The 19,936-nt window shown below is 35.7% G+C and overlaps 2 protein-coding genes across 2 annotated transcripts; both read left to right on the top strand.

The window, feature by feature from the left end:
- Positions 1-418: 418 nt before the first annotated feature.
- LOC127121614 (uncharacterized) lies at positions 419-1,507 on the top strand. The gene has a single exon (XM_051052072.1). It carries the CDS (start codon positions 419-421, stop codon positions 1,505-1,507), a length of 1,089 nt encoding a protein of 362 aa, XP_050908029.1.
- Positions 1,508-12,246: 10,739 nt separating this feature from the next.
- Positions 12,247-13,227, top strand: LOC127117582 (protein TIC 20-v, chloroplastic). The gene has a single exon (XM_051047645.1). The coding sequence runs from the start codon at positions 12,387-12,389 to the stop codon at positions 13,023-13,025; it is 639 nt and encodes a 212-aa protein (XP_050903602.1). The 5' UTR covers positions 12,247-12,386; the 3' UTR covers positions 13,026-13,227.
- Positions 13,228-19,936: the final 6,709 nt, after the last annotated feature.

Here is a 19,936-nt window from a genome sequence, read left to right as displayed (position 1 = left end):
TGTGTTGTATGGAATATGTTGTGTGCATATTGTTAATTGAAAATTAAAATTCTGTTTTTTACCCTTCCAAATTAACAGATTTTATTTTCTTTAGAGTCACTTTAGTTGTAGCTTTTATTCCCAATGTATAAATACATTTGTATCATTCCAATTCAAGGTTAATGCAAAAATTCATTCTCATCAAAATATTACTATTCTCTCTATTTTTCTCTCTCAACTTCATCTTTCCCATTCTTTTCTTCCACCATTGTTGAACCTTCAACTTTTCAGTTTTATGTTTTATGTTCCAACATTTGGCATCAAGAGCCTTGGTTATCGATCCTAATCCGCTGCAACAATAACAACCGTTTCCAATGATCGAATTCCCACCAATCTCCCGATTCTTGATTCGAAGAACTATGATAAATGGGCAAAACAAATGAGGGTTTTGTTTGGTTATCAAGAGGTGCTTGAGATCGTCGTCAATGGAGTTACACAATTAGGGGCAGAGGCTACCGACATTGAAAGAGCTACACACAAAGAAGAGAAGAAGAAAGATTACAAAGCCTTATTCTTGATTCATTCTTGTGTTGATAATGACAATTTCGAGAAGGTTGGCGATTGTGAATCGGCGAAGCAAGCATGGGAAATCTTGGAGAAAGCATATGCCGGTGTCGTCAAAGCGAAGGTTGTAAGGTTACAAACTTACAAGCGACAATTCGAGTTAACACAAATGGAAGATAAAGAAACGATCAACGACTATATTACGCGCATTACCTGGTTAGTTAATCAAATCAAATCTTGTGGCGAAACGATTCTTGAGCAGAATGTTGTATCGAAAGTATTGCGTTCGTTAACGCCGCGTTTCGACAACATAGTTGTGGCTATTGAAGAATCAAAGGATCTAACAACTTTGAGCAAGAATGAATTACAAAGTTCGTTAGAGGCACATGAACAAAGGATGGATGAGAGAGGCGCCGACAAAGCCAAAGCGGAGATTGTTTTGCAAGCGCGATTCAATGAGAAGAATAAGAGGTCGAAAGGAAAATTTGCGGCGAGAGGTAAATCAAATTTTCAGAATTTTGGTTCAAATGATTCGCAAAATTCAAAGCATTCGACGAGTGAAAAGGGTGAATGTAGCTCCAAGGATAGTGGTTATATCAATGGTTTCAAGAAGTGTGATGTGAGTAAGGTTCAATGCTACAAGTGCAGAAAGTTTGGACACTTTGCAAATTTGTGTCGTGGTAAATCAAACGAGAATCACAATAATGAAGTCAAGGTTGCTAGGGAAGAGGTAGATGATGAGGACACACTTCTAGTAATGATCACAAAGGGGAGTTATGGCATTACGGATGTTCTGGGCAGCAGCTACAGCAGTGAAAGTGTGCGGGACAGCAACTGTACTATTCCGGAAAATAGCGAGAAAATGCATTCGGATCGAAATGCGTTGGTTACCGTTCGTGATGGAGTCAAAGGGAGAGATGAGTGGTACTTGGATTTCGGTTGTTCAACACATATGACGGGTTGAAAAGATTGGTTTGTGCAAATCAATCAAGCGGCAAAAAGTAAAGTCAAATTTGCCGACGACACCACTTTAAGCGCCGAAGGGGTATGAGATGTTTTGATCGGAAAGAGGAATGGTGGACATTCAAGGATCAAAGATGTCTTGTATATACCGGGAATTAAGTGTAATCTTTTAAGTATTGGCCAATTACTTGAAAGAGGATACAAAATTCGGTTGGAGGACAAGATTTTACGCGTTTTGGATTCAAATGGTGTGTTGATTCTAAAAGCGCAGATGGCTGCCGACAGAACCTTTAAGGTTGAGTTAAAGGTTGTGGAGCATCGTTGTCTAGCTACCGTGGCAAGTAGAGATGAGTGGTTATGGCATTACCGTCTTGGTCACCTTAATTTTAGGGATCTAAGGAAGTTGCAACAAAGTGAAATGGTAACGGGGCTGCCACACATTAGTGTCGCATTACGCGAAAAACCGGCGGGAAAACAAGAACAACAGAGCCGCCACCGTGCGTTATTTATCCCAAAAGAGGGAAAGGAAACGCTCAGAGTAAACCTGGAAAGAACATGGTCTCGCGACCAAAGAGAATGGGTTCGGGAGTCGGTTATGCGAAGGGAAGGTATTAGCACCCCTACGCATCCGTCGTACTCGACGGGATCCACGCACAATAGGAAGGAAAATGGTTGCTAAAACACTGCTCACACACACACACACACTGGCTGAAAGAGACACAAGAAAACAGACTGAAACTGACTCGGCAGGATATCGCATCCTGGGCCTACTTAGTCTATCAGGCATAGACATCAGAGTCGAAGTAGTTCGGACTGGGAAACGACACATGCTCGCTAGGATGTCGCATCCTATGCATACGTATCTCCTCGGACGAAGGAGAATCAGAGCATTCGTAGCTCGGCTGACACGCACACAAACAAACACAGGCAAAGGCAAACATGAAGCCTGAATGCCAATCACTGGACTTACATCAGCATCCGGACCAACAAACACACACAGGAAACCAACTGCCAATCGCTGGACTTACGTCGGACTCCAACCAGAAAAGGAGAAACAACTCACACAAACAAAACAAAAGGGCGAACGTGAAGCCTGAATGCCAATCACTGGACTTACATCAGCATCCGAACCAAAACACACGCAAGGGTGGTTAAGACACAAAGGGTTGAAAAAAGAAAAAGGGCGGAAAAAGAAAAAAGGCGCCCGGAGAGATCAGCTCATCTCCTGCCTACGTACCTCATCTGGTATGAGGATCAGGGCGACGTAGTTCCCCTACGCAGGGAAAAAGGACTAGCCTAACCAGATAACAGAGGGAGACACAACACTAGGGAGACTACGACTCGAGCCTAGATGTTGTCATGCAAAATCATCCCTAAGTTAAGGTTTCTAGCTAACTTGCACGGGAAGCAAGCCTATCCTAAACATGACTTGCACAGGAAGAAGAAGGGTCTCGATTGCAACTAGGGCAAGAGAAAGGGGAGGTCTCAATCGCAACGAGGGCGAGAGAAGAGAATTAGTGTTAGTTGTTAGTCAAACTCGACAAGACATCGCATCTCGTGCCTACGTATCTCATCTGGACATGAGAATCAGAGTTGCCGTAGTTCGGCTAAACTATTCCCGTTGGTTTGTGTTTTTTAAGTGGACAACGTCACTGCGCAATCTACCTGATGCTCGACCTTTGGAGACTTACTCACCTGTAGTAGAAGGAGTTAACGTATCCTTAAGAGGGGATAATGTTTGTTTGTGTTTTTAGGAAAGCTCAAGCAAGAAAGGAAGTCCTATACGAAGGAACCGTGCTACCTTAATTGACATGCAAACGAGACTACACGGAGTCTAATAAACCTAGGGGATACAATCACACCACATAAGCACATACAGCATGAAATAAACACACCAACAAGGGGCTCAAACATCAAGGCTAGGTTTTAGTCGAGGGGTCATATCAACCTCAACAAACAAACCACTGGAACTGGGTAGTGTTAGCTCTTAACCTTGCCATTGAGGGGCTAAGGTGAAGCAGATGAAAGGTGAGTGAAGATAAGACTTCACAGCTCTTATCCCTGGCCTGGGAGAGCTTAAGACAAGAATGTGTGGGTTCAGAAAGTGGGAACCCTTCTACACATTTGAAACTGACTCAACTGTACAATTGTACAAGATCTTGGGTTTGTATCTGCAATGCATCAACACAGTGGTGTGAGCAAAGCAGATGACACACAGAATAGCAGGGGATAGGTTGCATATCCCTTGGGTTCTGCCAATTGCCTCTTCACTTAGGAGGTCTTTGACTCTATACAAGGACAAATGTAAACAGTCACAAACATTGCCTCTTAAGGAGGACTTCAGACAGTTGCCTGGCCAAGTAACAGGCCAGGTCTTCCAGACTACATGGAGTAAAAAAGTTATACCTCAATGCAAATTGCTATTAAGCAAAGCAAAGCAAAGTTCACAAGGAACTAAAAGCAACTAAAGGTACCTGAAACCAGTCAAGCACAGTTAGTATACAAGTCAAACTTAAATCAGAATGAAACAAAAGTTAACAGTCTACACAAGCAGATAAATGTGCAATGCACAAGGTTCAAGGCATGTGAGCCAAGCAACCTACAAAACAAATGGATTAGTCATGATAAACAAGCAAACTCAATCAATTTGAATTGATTTCATTGGGTAATTGTTGCTTAACCTGAAAAAATGAGCTCAAACATGAGTAACAGGACCACCAGGACAAGCCTAGGGTCAAAAGAGGATGAGAAAGTCAAAACAGCAAATGAAATCCAATCAAAATCATATTCAAACAATCGAGAAACAAACACAATTGGGTTCACATTCATATCAATCACCATCATCATTTTATAAGCAAAAGAAGTCAAAGCATGGCATATGGAAGCTCATAGAAGTCAACAGCAAGACTCAACTCAAAACCAATCATAAACAGTTTCAAAAATCGTCAAATAAATCATGGTCAAACATAATCCATAGCATGGTAAGCATGTCAAATTTCAGCTCAATTGGATCAGTAGAAGGTGGTCAATGAAAATCAGAAAGGCAAGGCAATTCCAAACATGCTCAAAGAAGTCAACCAAACATGCATCAACTTCAAAAAATCATAAATCAGTGATAGCATATGAGAAATGAATGGGATCAAAACCATGGCAAAGCTTAAGATGTCTAGTAATCACATATCAAATTTCATGTCCATATAATGAAGTATGAGAATTTCACAAATGAAATGGGAACAAGTGTCACAAAAAGTCAACATAAGACCAAACAGGGGAGAAAAATCTCAAACAATTAGGAAATGCCACAAATAATTTCAATAAAAATCACATGTAAACTAGACATACTCAAGTGAATTCATGCAAAAAATCAAAGCATTTAGAGGTCAAGAAGCATGGTATAGAAAATCATGAAGTTGCACATCAATGGTGTGACACAAATTGTCACACCCTAATTCAAAAAATCATAACTCCCAAACCAGAGATGATAAATTCATAAACTCTACACCAAAATCACCATGAATGTGTCTAGTTTAAGCATAAAAAATTTCAAGGGCAAAGGATAAAGCATCAACATTTCACAAATGATTTGGTAAAAGGTACAAAATATGAACACATGTCACAAACCCTAGCATCATTTAAAATCTACTCATCCAAAAAATCAGGAAAAATCATGATAAAAAACTAGAGATCCAGATGAACACAATGCAAAAATTCCCATGAATTTTGGATTTAAAATGGATGTGATATGATTTTTGCAAGATGATGCATGAAAAATGAAATAAAAAAAATAAAACAATATGGATTAATGGGACAAGGGGCACGACCGGTGGCAAACTTGTAATTACTTGAACAAGTTAATGAAACGCGGCGTTGCGTTTAGAGGCGTGACAGCAAGGCATTGGTTCATGCTAATGAAACAGGACAAAATCATGCAGCACACGTAAAACAAAATCTGGAAATGCAAGGAATTAGGGTTTGGTGTCTACAGTGTCACCATCTTCACTTGTTCAAAATCGTGAAAACAAAATGTGCCCAGAAAATGGAATTGAACATATCATCATGACCAGCAAACATCATACATGCATAATCTAACAATCAAATTCATCAAATCATGCTAAATAAGAAGCATCGAGCAAGAACAAGTTTGAGTGTGAAACTTAAAAACCAGATTTCTCACACATAGCTCAACCATTTTTAGTGATTTAAAGTTCATTGTGACTAGCAAAGCATAATCTAACTAAAGCATGGCATGATTTAGGAAATAGAGAGACTCGAAATCTTACCAAAGCTGAAGCACAGTGATGATTTGGATGTTGTTTAGCTGTGATGTGTAAAAACAGATGAACTACAATGCTCCAGAAGGTGAATGGAGGAAGGGTTTTGGCTCAGCAACCTCAATTCCAGCTTAAATCGAAATCTGCCATTAATGGAGCTTGGAGAAACAGAACTTGAAGATGGCTTACAGTCGGGTTTTTCCACTTGCAATGAGCTCAAAATGGTGAGTACATGATGAAACCAACAAGACAGCTCGAGTTCTCTTTGCTTTTTTCAGTAAAAGTTCAAAAATGAGGAAAATGAGAATTGAGAGAAATGGGATTTTTCTGTTTTGGATAATGGCTGCTAGGGCTTCAATCAGAAAGAAAATGGTCCTTTATACTTCTGTTTATCATTGCTAAGCATGAGTGCTAATCACAATTTGGTTTTAAAATGAAATTTGCTAATTTGGACAATTTGGCCTAAATGGATGGTGCATGAGCAAAAGCCACGAAATTGGGCCTCTAACACAACCAAAACAACATATCTGAACATATTTGAATGGCAAAAATGGTTGGAAATGGTTAAATTGGAGATTCACTTTTTCACCTCTCTTGAAAATAATTCATGTAAGTGCAAAAAGGCCATTTTGATTTGTAATGTTTTGGTGCATGAGGGTTACATATTTGGAAATATGAGGTCAAATGTGACTTGTAGCAAAAAACCCCACCCAATTTGGCCAAATGGTTTGAGAGATATGGCCTTTCGAAGTTCAAAAATTTCTGAAAATGATTTGATCATAACTTGCCAACCATACATGGGAATTGAGAGTTCTTGGACTTTTTGGAAATGGGAGAACAAGATCTTCAACTTTCATGTTGGGCAAAAATTCATTTGAAGCTTGTATCATGATGTAAGTTTGGGATCAAGAAGTTTCCATTTTTGGCAAGTTTCAATTACAGGTCAAGTTTCTATTTTTTGGAAATTTCTTGCCTGGCTTCAAATTCTTCCATGATGGTGTTTGACATGATATATGAGGCCTATTTGGACATGAATGAGCTCTCTCAAACTAAATCCAACCATCAAAACCATAAAATCAGACACAGTTGACCAAGTTTGACTTTTTAGGGTTTCTGGCAAACTGTGCATTGACTGATGACTTCTGAACATCCAATCCTTGACCAAAACACTTCAAATGGATCCCCAAGTCATGTGAACATGTCGGACCAACCCTAGGGCCTGGGCTCAATGAGAATTGTGCTTGCTTGCTTGACTGACTGATCTCCTGACCAGTTTGACCTAATTCTTCTGACTGGCTTGCACTTGAGGCAAAGGGACAATGCAATGCTATGCAGTGGACCATGTTATGTTATGACCTAATATGAGAATGTATGTACAATGATAGGTGCAAATTTGAGGTGCTACAATTAGTATTCCAACTGAATTGTGTGAGGAATGTGTGAAGGATAAACAACACAAGAATGTGTTTAGCAAAGATGCGGGTCGAAGAACCAAAGGCTTACTTGAGGTGGTATGTTCCGATGTTTGCAGACCAATGCAAGTAGAGACTTATGGTGGCAATCGATATTTTGTTAAGTTCATTGACGATTTTAGTAGGAAGCTTTGGACATATCTTATCAAGAGAAAAGATGAGGTATTTGGAGTTTTCAAGAATTTCAAATCCATGGTGGAGCGCCAAAGCGGTCGGAAGCTCAAAATTCTCAAAACGGATGGTGGAGGTGAGTATGCCTCAAGTGAGTTTGGGAAGTTTTGTGATCTTGAGGGAATTGTACGTGAGGTGGTGCCTCCGTATACGCCTAAACAAAACGGGGTTGCCGAGAGGAAAAATCGTACAATAATGAACATGGTGCGTAGTATGCTTTGTGGGAAGAATTTGCCTAAGGAATTGTGGGGTGAGGCCGTGTCTACAACCACCTACTTGTTGAATAGGTGTCCCACTAAGAAGCTGGAGAAACTCACACCGGAAGAGGATTGGAGTGGCTTCAAACCAAATTTGAATCATTTGCGCATTTTTGGATCAATTGCATATCGTCATGTACGGGACCAACTTCGGAAGAAATTGGATGATAAGGGTGAGAAGCTGATATTTGTAGGATATCATTCTACTGGAGGGTACAAGTTATTCGATGGAAGAAATCGGAAGGTCATCATAACCCGAGATGTGACTTTTGATGAAGTAAAAAATGCAGAAAATGATGCAGTAACCGGTTACCCAAATAGCAGTAACTGGTTACTCACAGAAAATACAGCAGTAACCGGTTACCCAAATAGCAGTAACCGGTTACACAGAGAAGATTTGCAGCAGCAACAATGTTTTGAATTCTCTGATCCTGAGGCTAATGACACAGTTGTACCAACACCTACAGTAGCGCAAAATGATGTTGTTAATGATGGTAGACCAGTGAGGCAAAGAGCCTTGGCTCATAGACTCCGAGATTATGAAAGATTCCAAGATAACGAAGTGAATAACGATGGTGACTTTGTTCATTTCGCGCTTATGGCCGAATCCGAACCGGTAAATGAGGAAGAAGCCTTAAGTGATCCTAAGTGGATATGTGCAATGAAAGAGGAGCTGGAATCTATTGAGAAAAACGGTACTTGGGAGTTGGTCGATTTACCACTTGGAAAGAAACCGATAGGTGTGCGATGGGTCTATAAGGTTAAAGCAAATCCCAAAGGTGAAGTAATCAAGCACAAAGCTCGATTAGTGGCGAAGGGGTTCTTGCAACGAGAAGGTATAGACTATGAGGAGTTATTCACACCAGTGGCTAGATTAGAGACTATTCGTTTGGTTGTTGGTATTGCGCATAGAAACAATTGGATGGTTTACCAAATGGATGCCAAATCTGTGTTTTTGAATGGTCCTCTTGTTGAGGAAGTCTATGTGGGGCAGCCACCCGGTTTCGTGATAAAAGATCAAGAGATGAAGTGTTACAAGCTACACAAGGCGTTGTACGGTTTGAAACAAGCTCCAAGAGCTTGGAACAAACGTATTGACGACTTTCTTATCGACATTGGTTTCAAACGATGTGTATCCGAACATGGAGTTTAAGTGAGATCGGATACGAATGATGGTGTGATTATACTTTGCTTGTATGTTGATGATCTCTTAATTACGGGCAACCATGACAAGAGTGTTTCAAGGTTCAAAGGTGAGCTCATGAGAGAGTTTGAGATGACGGACCTTGGTGTCATGAATTACTTCCTTGGCGTAGAGTTTCACAAGTCAAAAGTGGGGCTACTTATGCACCAAAGGAGGTATGCTCTAGATATTTTGAAGAAGTGTGATATGGAGCACTGTAATGCTTGTATTACACCTTGTGAGGCTATAGTGCAGCTGTCCAAAAGTGATGAGGAGGATGATATCGATCCAACGCTTTATCGGAGTTTGATTGGATCGTTACGGTATTTGTGCAATACGCGATCGGATTTGGCTTTTAGTGTCGGTATTACGAGTAGATTCATGGAGAGACCGAAGGTGTCTCACTTGGCGGCGATCAAGAGGATCCTTAGATATGTGAAAGGTACTCTTGGTTACAGAATTCTCTTTCCCGCATCGGATACGGGACGTAAGTGCAATTTACTTGGCTACACCGATTCCAATTGGTGCAGAGATAAAGATGACCGAAAATCGACGGCGGGATACATCTTTATGTTTGGTAGTACACCAATCTCTTGGTGTTCGAAAAAGGAACCGGTTGTAGCACTCTCTTCTTGTGAGGCCGAGTACATTGCGGCGTCGTTAGGTGCGTGCCAAGCTATGTGGCTTATGAATCTATTGAAGGAATTGGGATGTGGTGATGATGCTGCCACCACACTGTTTGTAGACAATGTTTCCGCAATAAATCTTGCGAAAAACCCGATTGCACACGGAAGGAGCAAGCATATTGAGATGCGGTTTCATTATTTGAAGGAATTGGTTGGTGATGGAAAGCTTAGATTGAGCTATTGCCAAAGCGAAGACCAAGTTGCGGACTTGTTGACAAAGGGTGTGACAAATGATGTGTTCAAGAGGCTAAAGAAGTGCTTAAGCATGGTGGACTTGGAGCAACTAAAATGAGGTGGTGTGTTAATTGAAAATTAAAATTCTGTTTTTTACCCTTCCAAATTAACAGATTTTATTTTCTTTAGAGTCACTTTAGTTGTAGCTTTTATTCCCAATGTATAAATACATTTGTATCATTCCAATTCAAGGTTAATGCAAAAATTCATTCTCATCAAAATATTACTATTCTCTCTATTTTTCTCTCTCAACTTCATCTTCCCCATTCTTTTCTTCAACCATTGTTGAACCTTCAAATTTTCAGTTTTATGTTTTATGTTCCAACACATATTGGTGATAATTCATGATGATTATTTTTTGTGAGATTACATGTTATGGTGAATCATGCATCATGGTGTACATACTTTGGTCCAGTTTTGGTGTTCTTTGATCCGAGTGTATGGATTCAGGAGCGAGTAGCTAATTTCAATAAAGAATTAGTGAAGCGTTGCTTATGGTGGATGAAGGAATCAAATGGAGAAACGCAACTCATTCTCATATTTATAGATATATTTTCCTTAAGGAAATAAGACATAAAAGACAAAGATCTAACAATGCAAAACAGATATAACTTGAGTATCGTGTATTGACCAATAAACAAATGCCACGTCACCAAAGAGGACATCATCAAAACAATAATGATAGTTACAGTTCCTAGAAATTAATCATACCATGCTAAATGATAGGTCATCACCCTAAACGATATAAATAACACATGACAGACAATAGAATGACGAATTGCAAGAAACCCTATCACTTCCTAATCAGAGAAAAATGGAATACCAAAGATACAAGACAATGAGATATGTTAATGACGGATGAAACATCGACTAATACTACCACAATAGTAGACAATGATCATCAGCCACATCCTGATTTCACCAGACCATGCTTATGGGGCTATTGTATCCATATGGCCGACATATGTATAATAACAACAATCTAATAAGAGTATAAGCCCATAATAAATATGGTTTGATTCGACCCATAATCTTATGAACGGTTAAAACGAGGTACGTGAACAATAAAGTGCACAAGGGAAAAAGTTATGAGACTTGGATAACACGTTAAACTCAACCATAAGAAAACACCTAATTAAAGTGATTGATTGAATAATGACCATTAGATAATAACGAATAAAACTATGATACCTTTCAGAGACACGAAGGTCTTAGATCCATGAAAACATTATAATCCACTTATAAAAAGAGAACAAATGTCAAATCAAGTCACACATTCTTTAAAATCTCAAATATTTCTTCCTATCTAAACATTAGAGTATTTGCAAGTACCATCTTCCGAGAATATATAAACATCAATTGACAACTATCTATTAAAACTCATTATCTCACAAAAATAATCAATTTTAATACCAATTACTTAGGTAAATATCAGCTATTGAAAATCACTATCTCACAAAAACAATCAATTTTAATATCAATTACTTAGGTAAATATCAAATCAATTATATTATTTGCAAATATCAAATCAATTATATTATTTGCAAATATCAAATCAATTATATTATTTGCAAATAATATTTATCCTGTTAGTAAAAAATTACTCATGCTTCTCTGCAACTATGCAACTGTGAGTTCAACTTCTACAAAGAATGTGAGAATTTTGTTGGTGAATATTATACATGTACATTTTTATTACAAATTTATGAACTTTGATATGTGTCTTACTCCGGTGAATTATATGATCTAAGTACATTGGAGAAGAAAAAAATATTAATTAAAACTTAGAAGACATTAAATAGCCTTACATTTTATATTTTACATTTTATTAGGTTGGAATGATGTTGTGTTTATATTTTTATTTGTGGAAATATGGGATATATATTACGTGGAGAATTTTCTTAAATATTTTTATTAATCACTCTATATTATGGAATAAATTATAATACAAAAATTAAAATATTCTAAATACAATTTCAAATATAAATAATATTTTGATAATATATATAAATATTTCTAATTCTAAATATAATTTTATCATCATCCAAAAATATAATTTTTTATTATAAAAAATTAATTATATATTATCATTTAATATTTAATCAAATTTTTCTAAAAAAAATGTTATATTTTCAAAAATACTCATACATTATCATAAATCACTTAAACTTATAACAAACCACTTTAAATAAAGAGATTAAAGATAATGCACAATGTAAACTTTTTTTACACCATCATTAATAGAGTTATAACGTTTTTGTGTGATTTAATATGATTGATAGTGTAAAAATATTTTACACGGTTGATGTATAGTCTTTTTTCTCTTAAATAAAATATACACAATCTAAAATTTTAAATTGCTTTCTTAAGTAAAAAATGCTATCTTTTAACAAAATGATTAAAGTTATTTTCTTAATACTTTGTAATATATTTGCTAAATTTTTATTTAAAATTATTTATCAAAAAATACTAGTTTGAAAGAGATACACGTTCTCTTGTTCTTCTTCCATTTCCTCATCTCTTTACCTTACCCTCCCAAACTACCATTCATTCATCCATTCACCCAAAAAAAATCAAATCTTTCTTCCAAATTTCACCCTTTAACCATGGCATCTCTAGCTGTATCATCTCTCAATCTCTCATACAAACCCCTTCAATCATCCTTTCTCCTCTCCTCTTCAAACCCTTCTTCTCTTCTCACTCTAAACTTTCTTCCCAAAAAATTCACAAAATCCAACAAACTCAGAACCCTAATCGTTGCCAAATCCAATGACAGTGACTCAGCTGATGCTTCTGACCGTTTAATTTCCGCCCTTTGTTACCTCTACCCCTTTTTTGATGGCATACAGTATGGAAAATTTGTAATCACTCAGTTTTACCCTATTCAAGCTATTGTTGAACCATTGATTCCTGCAATTAGGGTTTTCAAAAGCTTTCCCTTTAATGGGTTTCTTGTGTTTTTGACCCTTTACTTTTTTGTTGTCAGAAACCCTAATTTCAGTAGATATGTGAGGTTCAATACAATGCAAGCTATTGTGCTTGATGTGCTGTTGATTTTTCCTGACCTTTTGGAAAGAGGGTTTAATCCAAAGGGTGGGATTGGGTTGGATTTGTTGATGAGTTTGGATAGCACTGTGTTTTTGTTCCTGTTGGTTTGCTTGATTTATGGTTCTTCTTCTTGCATTTTGGGTCAATTGCCTAGATTGCCTATTGTTGCTGATGCAGCTGATAGGCAAGTTCTTTGAATGGGGTTCGTTTTTATTTGTAATTGTATAGAAACTTGTTGATTTGATTCGGTATTTGCTAGTGGGAAAAAGATTGCTTTTTTACCTCATTATTAGCAATCCTAGAATGATGTAAGGATACAGATATTTTTATTGTTTCTTGTTTTGCTGTGTTCTTGATTCATATGAGTTTTGAATTCAGGAGTTTCTTAGTCTGGCTTTAGTTTTTGATGCTCGTTACGGTTTAATGTGGTTGTTACATATGTTAATTTACAATCATTGAAGTGTTATTATGTAGATTTTCCTGTAATTTTCAAAGCCACTGCAATTGCCATATGATGCAGTCCACAGTTTAAAACCATAGAGGTAATTTGCAAATGTTAATAGTCTTTTCTCTATGTTTAGTAGTATATACATATGGCTTTTCTGGACTCCTAGCAGACAGAATCCTTATCATTGATCAAAGGTAATATATGTGATAATTCTAGAGGGATAAATTGATCTTCAATTCATTGTGATGTTGGGATGTACCTTGTAAGTGCAGCAGAAATTGCTACCTTTGTAAGGTTTCATCATATCAGATACATAATACATGGTAAAAATTGGGATTCAAAATATATATTAAATGAATTCAAGAGAACGACTATCTTTTAGTTTTACAATTATATATCAAATATTTCAACAACAGATTTCTACATATTAAATGATTTCAAGAGAACAACTATCTTTTAGTTTTACAATTATAGATCAAAGATTTCAACAACGGATTATACAAGTTGTTAGTAAGTAGTTACTATCTCAACACTACAATTATATCAGTGTGAAAAAACGGGTCGGTCCATTAGATATGCATGTTTTGTTCGTGTTTTTTGAGCAGTGTTGACCAAGGTTTTAGACTCGCACCCTCTAATATGACCAAGGTTTTAGGCCCACACCCTTTAATATGCTACCCCCTTTAGTCTTTAATAATTTTTTCTTTGCAACTTTTAGTTTTTATGTGTGCAATTTGAGTCGGCATGCCTGACTCACAAACAACGTGTGGTATTTATTATTGTCTTCCTCCCTTCATTCTACATCTTTTTGTTCATTGTTTCCATTGCCCGTGATCATAGGAACATGACTCGATCTGACGCCCCGTGATTTCTAGAATTAGATGAGTATCTGGTTTCATGAAAGTCAACATCTACAAACTCTATTATAACTTTAACATTTAGGTCAAAAAATCGGTAAAATCGATTTACGCCACCAGAGAAATTAGTGGTTGAGTCTCCTACTAGGTCACTCTCTTTAAGACGTTTCGCGACACTGCCTAAGATTATGCAAGCAATATATCATCCTCGAAGTTCTTAGGATAAAATAGTCCAATCAAAATGTATGATATCTTACTTCATTGTTGGCATTTTTCTAGAATACACTCTTGAATTAATGGTCATTTAGTTGTCCTAAATAATTTCTCAGACGAGAAGAAATTCAAATTATCATCCGAAGAGAATTCAAGAAATATTCAAAAAATCCGACGAGTAAAAATTGAAAGAAAATAGGCCCTCGATAACTCGATAACTTATAGACAAGAGGTCGGGGAAGGACAAACTCTTACGTTTTTTTGGTGTGTTTTTTGAAGGGGACAAATATCTCTATTTATAATGAAGTTTTAGATCTGGCCCATAAATCAACCGTAGAAATCATGTGTCAATTAGTGAAGTGTATGGCTGAATGAAGAAAATGTGAGGACCGATTGGGCGGAGGAATGACCTCTTGAGTAGGGAATTTTTGGGAAGAGTTGGCACCACTTACGTAACCCTATATTCATTTAAATATAATGGAAGGCAACAAATAAATTAAATTAAAATTTTCATTTTTAAAAATTAAACATTTTTTAGTGTCACAAAATATAACGAATACCAATCTACTGTCCAAGCTCGGGCCCGACCCTAACCAATTTGAGTCGACACGCCTAATAGAAAAACCACACGTGGTATTTATTTTGTCATCGCTCCCTTCATTCTACATCATCTCGTTCATTGATTTCAATGCTCCTGGTCATGAGAACATGACTCGATCTCATGCCTAGTTATTTCTAAAATTAGATGGGAATCTATTTTTAAAAAAGTCAACATCATTCAACTTTTATAATAACCTAACATTTAGGTCATAAAACCAATTTTTTTTTATTATTACCTCCTAGGCCGAGAGTATATTTAATGGCCTAATAACGTATATGATCCATGACAAACATAAAAGGATCCATTACCTATCAACAAAGACCATATGGTTGGCTCATCAAAAGGCGAAGATATCACCATGGTATTAGGCGAGTGACATCAGATAGAGACATCATTTAACCAACTATGAACCCAAGGAAGGTTCTAGTACCTCAAGAACAAACATGAACCTTCTGTAGAAACACATTTGATCCAAGCCAATATTAAAGAAAGACCGTCAAATAGTAGAATAAATTATACCTTGACCCATGTTCATCTAATAAACTATCCAACATAAGAACATTTTAGGTTCTCAAAAACCCTAAAATCCACTTATAAAAAAGAGATACAAACGTCAAATCAAAGTCCACATACTCTATATAGAAAATACACGTTACTTGTGAAAAATACTTGACGTTATAGTACTTGTTTGTACACCCCTCCTCAATGAGCGAGACTGCATTGGGAGTCCTTCTTTTCTTACCAAAATCCACTCGAACCTAAGGAACTTCACACCGTTGTGAAAGAATTCTTTCAAGAAGGATAAAATGTTAATAAAATATCCTATAAATTCACACATTCATAGATTCTACTGACGAGTTTGACTCAATTTGAGTCATGGATCCTAACATAAGCCAAACAATACATGTTCAAAGATAAGATAAGTTATGTTATCTTTTCTCCATTATTTCATAAGGAGAGACATTTCTCTTAGGCTTAAGAACTCTATTAAGCACATAACATACCATTAATAATATTTTCTCTCACCACTGATCAACATCACCAGAGTTAAGCATAATAGTAACAATTAATTAAGCTAATCTTCTATTCTTACTCTGTACCTCTTAATAGTACTTCCTAATTTTTCTACTGAATTAATCATTTGTATCAGTAAAAAATATCTTAAACATGTCGAGAGCTAGGGGTGGAAATAGGTTGGATCCGACCAGATTTTATAAAACCCGAGTCTAACCTAAGATACATTTTTAAGGTCTACGGCATTTTTGTGGTCTGACTTGGCTTTTTTAAAAGTTTGGTGTGACATTAAAGCTTATTTAAAAGTTTGTTCAACATTAAAACTTTTAAATAGTCCATTTTTACCTATTTTTAAATAGACTACTCGACCTTCAATATATTATTATTTGGTCTATTTTCTAATAGATATGTATATATAGGTTGACCTATCAAACTTCATATACTTCTTTAATATCCTAAGCATGAACTATATTTAATTAAATAAGCTTTTCTTAACCTCCGAGGATTGGCCTGTTGGTGAAGGCTTGAGCCCTGAGAGTGTGCTCATCTCAAGGTTTCTAGTTTGAATCTCGCAAGGCTCAATCAATCCTTGTATTTGCCCAATGTGTACAGAGGTGGCTTTAGATTTAAAGAGTGCTCTATGAAAGTGGACCGTGTGATTGATCTCCTTGAATTAATCGGTCACAAGGTCGGATATCAAATTTGCAAAAAAAAATAAAAATAAAATAGGCTCTTTAAAAAGTCTAAGCCTAACATTTTTATTAAATAGGCTAGACTTAAATATGATAGTTTATAAGACACTCTAGGTCTAGGTCGATATGACATATTCTCATTCATATTAGTTGTATCACTTTTCTTCTTCATGAGAAATACATAGGTATATTCAAAACTATTGTTTAAGGTCATAGTATAAAAAATTTCTTTTTCTTATTAAAGTTCCATCAGATTTGTATATATTAGAATGTATTAAATCTATAAGTTCAGATTCCCTATCGATTTATTTATGTGAATTTTTTATATCTTAACTGCGAAAATTTCATTTTTATATTTCTTTAATAGTTAATTTTGAAATTGATCCTAAGATGCTCAATTTCAATTTATTATTTTATTTACATCACAAAATCAAATTGTCAAATATAAAAAATACACAATATATAAACTAAATTTTAAAATTTTAATCATGTCAACATTATATTTAAACATGTGTCATTGACGTACCATTTCCCAATAAAAAAACCATTGGTAATAATGGTGTACATAAACCTTTTTAAAAGTTGAATCAAACTCTAAATTTGATTATTCGTATTTTGAACGTAATAAATATTTGAAATAAATTAATGTTTTCCATCATTCAAACATATTTAGATATTACCTTTGCCTTTTATCATAATCTTGAAATCATAGTCAAGTGATACATTTTTGCTGGCTAATTAATCAGATTCTACCAACATGCTCTTTTTTTCCACATATTTGATGGCTTAGATCAGTTTCAAGGTACCATAAATTTTCTTGGCATCCTTAATTATTGCCTCACGCTAGAAACAATGTTTTAAACTTTTCATATTTTCCATCCACCTAGTTTCCATTCTCCTCAAATCTATATTTTGAAGTGTAATGATCAAACTTCGGCCAATTGTAATATTGACTTTAATGTTTATACTTCCTTGTATTCAAGTATCATCTTCCACACCTCCTTTTTTAGGTTTCTCTTTTCTCATAATTGTTAGTGAAATTTGAACCTTGTCCACCGTTGCCACATCCAAAATATCCCCGATCGCGGTCTCATCCTCGAACTCTAGCTCGATTTTATTGACATCTCTTCTTTTTTTTGTTGAGATTATTCATTCTCATCTTGAGTATTTTTTTAAATAAACTTTGACTCTTTCATATGAAATGATTTACGCTCATGATTTAGAGTTTGAAGACACATTTTCTTTACTTTGTTTTCACCTTTACAAGACGTTTGAAGTTTCCCCCACTTTTCTTTATCAAATATTGCTTTTAAAATTTTCTCTAACTCATCTTCATCTAATGACTAGTAGATGAGGATAAGAGTCTTCTTGGCTCTCTTTCTTGAGTGGTGTAAAACATCCTTTTGTGTTTTAATTAACGAATCTTCATCTTGTGATTTCTTATAGTCTTTTTCAACAACCTCTCAAACATTGTATGCTCTAAAGAGAGCATTGATTTTGATATACCAGTTTGTTGTAATTGACAGTTGCATTAGTTGGATTGTTAGAGTTTGTTTGAAGTCTCGCATTGTTTAAGTTCCCGCATTATTGGGTATATAAATATGTGAGAAAAATCTCGCCAGTTAAATTAGATTTTAGATTGAGATCTAAGCATATTTAAAATGGTATTAGAGTCGGGTTAATGACTAAAATATGGACATTTAATTTGACTCAGATCCACGCTAGGCGTGAGGGTGGATGTTGAAGTTGCTAATTATATTGTTAGAGTTTGTTCAAAGTCTCACATTATTTAAATTTTTTGACTGTTGGATGTATAAATATGCGAGGGTAACCTATTCTTTTGAATTAGTTTTTGGGATTGAGATCCAAACATATTTAATATAGTTTCATAGTCGGATTAAGAATGAAATGTGGGCATTTGACCCAGATCCACGATATTATTTATTATCACGAAAAGAATGTGTATTTAGAAAGGCGTTGCTCCGATGCTCCATGACCATAGAGAAGTTCTTATCATAAGCTAAATTTTAATGCCACTTATAAGCTAAAGAAAATTGCTATATTGAAATTTTGTAAGGAATTGAAAGGAGAGACTATTTGAAATAATGATAATTTGTATTTGTTTTTTCTATTGTTAGACTTAATCTATTCTATATAGATTTATAGAGCATTCTAAAAACTCAAAAAAATAAAAATTATACTCACTTCTCTCTTTATACACTAAGATCAAAATGGAGTAACAGTTTATTAGTCCAATGTTTATAATCCAACACAACACACAGTCCATGATTTTTACACGAAGAACTTTCTTCTATATGGATCTGTTTTGTTCATATTGCACGTTTAGAAGTGGTGTAATATTTACATTTTTTATTTAATTCTTTCATTTTCAAAAGGTGCCATTTTTTGTAAGGAGCTTATCCCCATTCTTAGCATAATTATGAAGCGGTTCTTAATAAGTTTGAAGTATATCTTTTGGTCAAATATAAAAAATGAGTTAACTCCAAAATTCAATATTGAATCGGTGGCTTTTGTCATTATGTTAGGATCATGCATTTAGTATAGTTATCAAGTTTGAAGAGTGCATGTAAGAAACCAACACAGTGAACATAGTAACAACATTTGAGCATTATTGACTTAACCTGATTTACTATTACATATGATTTCCAATTTAAAAACCAACAAAAATCAGAAATCACAAGAGAATAAAAGATGAAAATAACATCAAAATCGGAACTAGAAATTGCGTAACCACATTATAACCAGAACCACCAGAATGTTCACCTTCATCATAAGGCACATAGGTGTAAGGATTAGGAGGAGCATAAGGACTAGGTGGTCCATAACTGTAAGGAGCTGGAGGTGTACAACACTCAACAACACCACCTCCAACTGGAGGACACTTCCCTTTCTCATGATGTGGTGGTGGTGGAGGAGGTGCAACATATATAGGGTAGCCACCAGAAGGTGGTGGTGGAGGAGAGTACTGTTGACATGGAGGATCACATTTGGTGTCCCCTAATTCATCTCCATAAGCATCAAAACAAAAACAAGACACTGATAACAAAAGGGTCAACACTACAAGTTGCAACATTTTTCTGTTGATATTCTTATTAAGACTATGGAATTTATTTTCTGTTTTTGTATCTTACAAAGATTTATAGGAAAAGAGTGTCATAGATGTCTAATATGTTGCCACATGCCATAACATTTGTCACATTTATATTCAAATACCACATAAGGATTCACTTTGCAAGTATATGTCAACAAAATAGATAAAAAT

The sequence above is a fragment of the Lathyrus oleraceus genome, chromosome 2 (assembly GCF_024323335.1).
Source record: "Lathyrus oleraceus cultivar Zhongwan6 chromosome 2, CAAS_Psat_ZW6_1.0, whole genome shotgun sequence".
Lineage (NCBI taxonomy): Eukaryota > Viridiplantae > Streptophyta > Magnoliopsida > Fabales > Fabaceae > Lathyrus > Lathyrus oleraceus.
Note: the sequence above shows the minus strand (reverse complement) of the source record. Positions and strands in the feature narration are given on the sequence as shown.

Bases quoted from the DNA above. Each gene is read 5' to 3' on its own strand.
- LOC127121614 (XM_051052072.1), top strand. From the start codon at position 419: ATGAGGGTTTTGTTTGGTTATCAAGAGGTGCTTGAGATCGTCGTCAAT.
- LOC127117582 (XM_051047645.1), top strand. From the start codon at position 12,387: ATGGCATCTCTAGCTGTATCATCTCTCAATCTCTCATACAAACCCCTT.